This window comes from Atta colombica, unplaced genomic scaffold (genome assembly GCF_001594045.1).
Source record: "Atta colombica isolate Treedump-2 unplaced genomic scaffold, Acol1.0 scaffold38, whole genome shotgun sequence".
Lineage (NCBI taxonomy): Eukaryota > Metazoa > Arthropoda > Insecta > Hymenoptera > Formicidae > Atta > Atta colombica.
In genome coordinates this window covers 5,027,386-5,030,463 of record NW_017259490.1, presented here as the reverse complement: position 1 = coordinate 5,030,463, position 3,078 = coordinate 5,027,386, and the positions used below count along the sequence as shown (strand labels likewise).

At 31.4% G+C, this 3,078-nt stretch overlaps 2 protein-coding genes across 6 annotated transcripts in view; one reads left to right on the top strand and one right to left on the bottom strand.

Annotated features, from left to right (window-relative positions):
• Window positions 1–1,631, top strand: part of LOC108690915 (general transcription factor IIE subunit 1) — a 3,102-nt gene extending 1,471 nt beyond the window's left edge. For all 5 annotated transcript variants that reach the window (XM_018198465.1, XM_018198466.1, XM_018198463.1 and 2 more), the window contains 4 exons: window positions 250–476; window positions 538–742; window positions 961–1,186; window positions 1,369–1,631. In XM_018198465.1, the coding sequence (XP_018053954.1) occupies window positions 250–476; window positions 538–742; window positions 961–1,186; window positions 1,369–1,544 (834 nt within the window). In that variant the 3' untranslated portion in view covers window positions 1,545–1,631. The remainder of the gene's footprint in view (window positions 1–249; window positions 477–537; window positions 743–960; window positions 1,187–1,368) is intronic.
• A 368-nt stretch (window positions 1,632–1,999) lies between these two features.
• LOC108690877 (arrestin homolog) overlaps window positions 2,000–3,078 on the bottom strand; it is a 2,681-nt gene continuing 1,602 nt past the window's right edge. Inside the window, exons 6-7 of the mRNA XM_018198394.1 lie at window positions 2,826–2,994; window positions 2,000–2,649 (exon numbers count right to left, since the gene is read on the bottom strand). Of these exons, the coding sequence (XP_018053883.1) occupies window positions 2,504–2,649; window positions 2,826–2,994 (315 nt within the window). The 3' untranslated portion in view covers window positions 2,000–2,503. The remainder of the gene's footprint in view (window positions 2,650–2,825; window positions 2,995–3,078) is intronic.

Below are 3,078 nucleotides of genomic sequence, written 5' to 3'. Positions count from 1 at the left end.
TAAGATATATATATATATATATATAAAACTAAAATACGACAGTTTAAAAAACAGACCTATTATAATATATTGTAATAAGTCTGTTTTTTTTACTTCTGTATTAAATTGCATTAGAATCTGCCTCTGCTTTCACCAAATATTAAATATATCTATTTCACTTTAAGTTCCAGAAGTATATATTAGACAGCAAATCTTTTTGTTTAAAGTACGTGATACATGTTACATAAATTTGATTCAATTCTTGTACAGGCTGATCAACTTTTCGACATGAGAACTGGCGAATTTAGATGTACATATTGTCGAGAGATAGTGGAAGAAGATCAGTCTGCTCTTCCAAAGAAAGATTCCAGATTATTATTAGCAAAATTTAATGAACAATTGGAGCCACTCTATATACTATTAAGGGAAGTAGAAGGGATCAAATTGGCGCCTGAAATACTGGAACCGGAACCTATTGATATCAATACTATTCGAGGGTATGTGTTTCTAAAGAAATGTTCATGTAACGATATTTATTGAAATAATTATTTTGAATAGTATCGATACAAGAAAACCAAGCAGTCTTAGAGCACCTAGTGAACAATGGTCGGGTGAAGCTACTAGAATGACAGGCTTTATAGTGGAGGATACTAGAGTGGATGTTACTATTGGAGACGAATCTCCCGATGACGCATCGAATCACAGAAAGGAGAGACCCATATGGATGAGAGAAAGTACAGTTATCAATTCCGATGGTTCACAGGTATTATTTCTGTTCTATTGCATTTTTTTCATCTTTGTAGCTTGAGATACAATTTAAGACACAATTAAAAAACACAGTCAACTGGAACATGAAATAACAAATCAAGCTAAAGAAACTGTGTTCTAGTAGGTTGAAATCTGTTATCCCTTGTTCTGGTTACTTTTTAATTGTAATTTAAGTTATATAGACCTTAATCTTTATTTTCGAATGTCTTATAGCCTGATGGCGTGAATGCGCAAGACAGCATTTTGGACAAAGCTGCAGCCACTGCCACAAACATGACTACGACGAATAATAAACAGGGTGAAGACATCATGTCAGTGTTATTGGCTCACGAAAAGAAGGGCGGAACTAATTCCGCGGCATCTATCAAAGCAGCGCTTCCACAGGAATCCAGCGACAGTAGCGATAACGAGGAGGAAGACATGCAGACAGTTGATACCGGTGAGACATAAAATTTATCAAAAGTCCAAATTGTTGCGCGACAATCAATTGTCTAAAAAAAGAATAATATAATATAAAAGACCTCGAAAATGAAAAATTATAAAAATGAAACTTGCAGAATATTCGAATTTCTAATTAATCTGTATCTTCTTAAATTTTACTATTGCCGAATCAATTTTTAGGCGAGATAGAGGCGATGGATTCCGAGGACGATGAATTAGTACCGACCGTCAGCGTCGGCGGCACAACTGTCGCGATCACCGACGTTAACGATACCTTAATTGCGGAAATGACGCCCATAGAGAAGGAGTCTTATATCCAGACGTATCAAGAATATTATTCGCATATGTACGACTAGGCGAAGAACAACGAGAGTCGTCTTCATAATGCTCTGCATAAGACTGATATTGATTTGGTATCGTTGTTCCATGTAATATTTTGTATAGCCACAAAATATATATAATTTTCGATAATGATGCGATGATCTTTCATAGTGACGTAGCAATCCTAATAGGATCGTCCTGTATGTATTTCTCTATATCGATAATGTATTCGCTGTAGTATCTGAAGGATTTGAAAAATCGATTTGAATAGAAAAAAGATAAAGATGCGTTTTTTTACAGTTTATATGTATTTTCTAATGTAATTGCAACTGAACAGTATCGTTAATCAATAGTTCTTTGTTAATAAATAAATAATTGAATGTGGAATATCATAAAATATAAGAAGTTAATTGGGACGAATAATATATATACCATGTCACTTCTGGTAAAACGGGAAATTCTTAAACTTAACTATATTAAGCTTACTTGACATTCTTTTTTTCTTGCTCATCTTGCAATGAATTTTTGTCCAATCACCACCATTGCACAGAAATTCCGAGATGATTTTTTTTATATTTAGTTATCTTTTCGCTTTTTTTTGTTTTTTCATTTTTTTTTTCTTCGGTAACAGTTTCATAATATTATATAATTAATTTTTCTTTAATAGTATTCTTTTTTACCTACATTCATTTAATACAGCTCGTTTATTTAAGAATCAAATCAAAAGAATTCAAAGAGACGAAATAAATAATTATTTTAAATATTTAAAATATCTATTTATTATTTAAAATATCTCAAGTGTATGTTTTTTAATTGTGTAATTAATTTTAGATTTAATATTCGAAAAATGAAATTTTTAATTTTAAACACGAAAGACTAATAATAATAAATAATTGACTATGAAAGAAAGCTCAGGATTCTTTTAAAATAATCGCAAGATAAAAAGCGCTAAAATCTTTCACTTTTTTCTTCTATTTCTCTGTCTCTCTCTGGTTTACTCTGGTTCATTCAAGCGCAAACGAGCAAAATCTTCAAATATGATATTATCATCATCATCGTTGGTATAGCAGGAGTTCTCGTATCGTGCCCTGTCAATGCTCTTGCTTTTCTTCAACATGGCATTTTCTCTTTCAATGACGCCTGCAGAGAAAAAGAAAATGCTTGAATAAATCTGAATTGGACATTTAAAATGTTTTATTTAAATTCTAAATTCTTTCGTCTAAAAATGGAAGTAAACTTTTTTTGTTCAATTAAGACATTTACAATAATCTATTACGATAATTACAATACATATATCAAAATTTTAAACAACATACCAGGGGCTGGATGCATCAATTTGAATGGAACATCTGTAACCAGTTCACCACCCAGAGTACCGCAATTCAACTTTACTCGGATTGAATAAGAGATTACAATACCCAAAGCTTCAATTGGACACTTGCCTTCGGCTACCAAAGTTGAGGATGCTAAATTTACGTCGTCATCCTAAACAGAATCCTCAAGATGAATTTTTCTATATTATTATTAGTATATTAATTTTTTATATATTATATTAAAACATTAATTTTT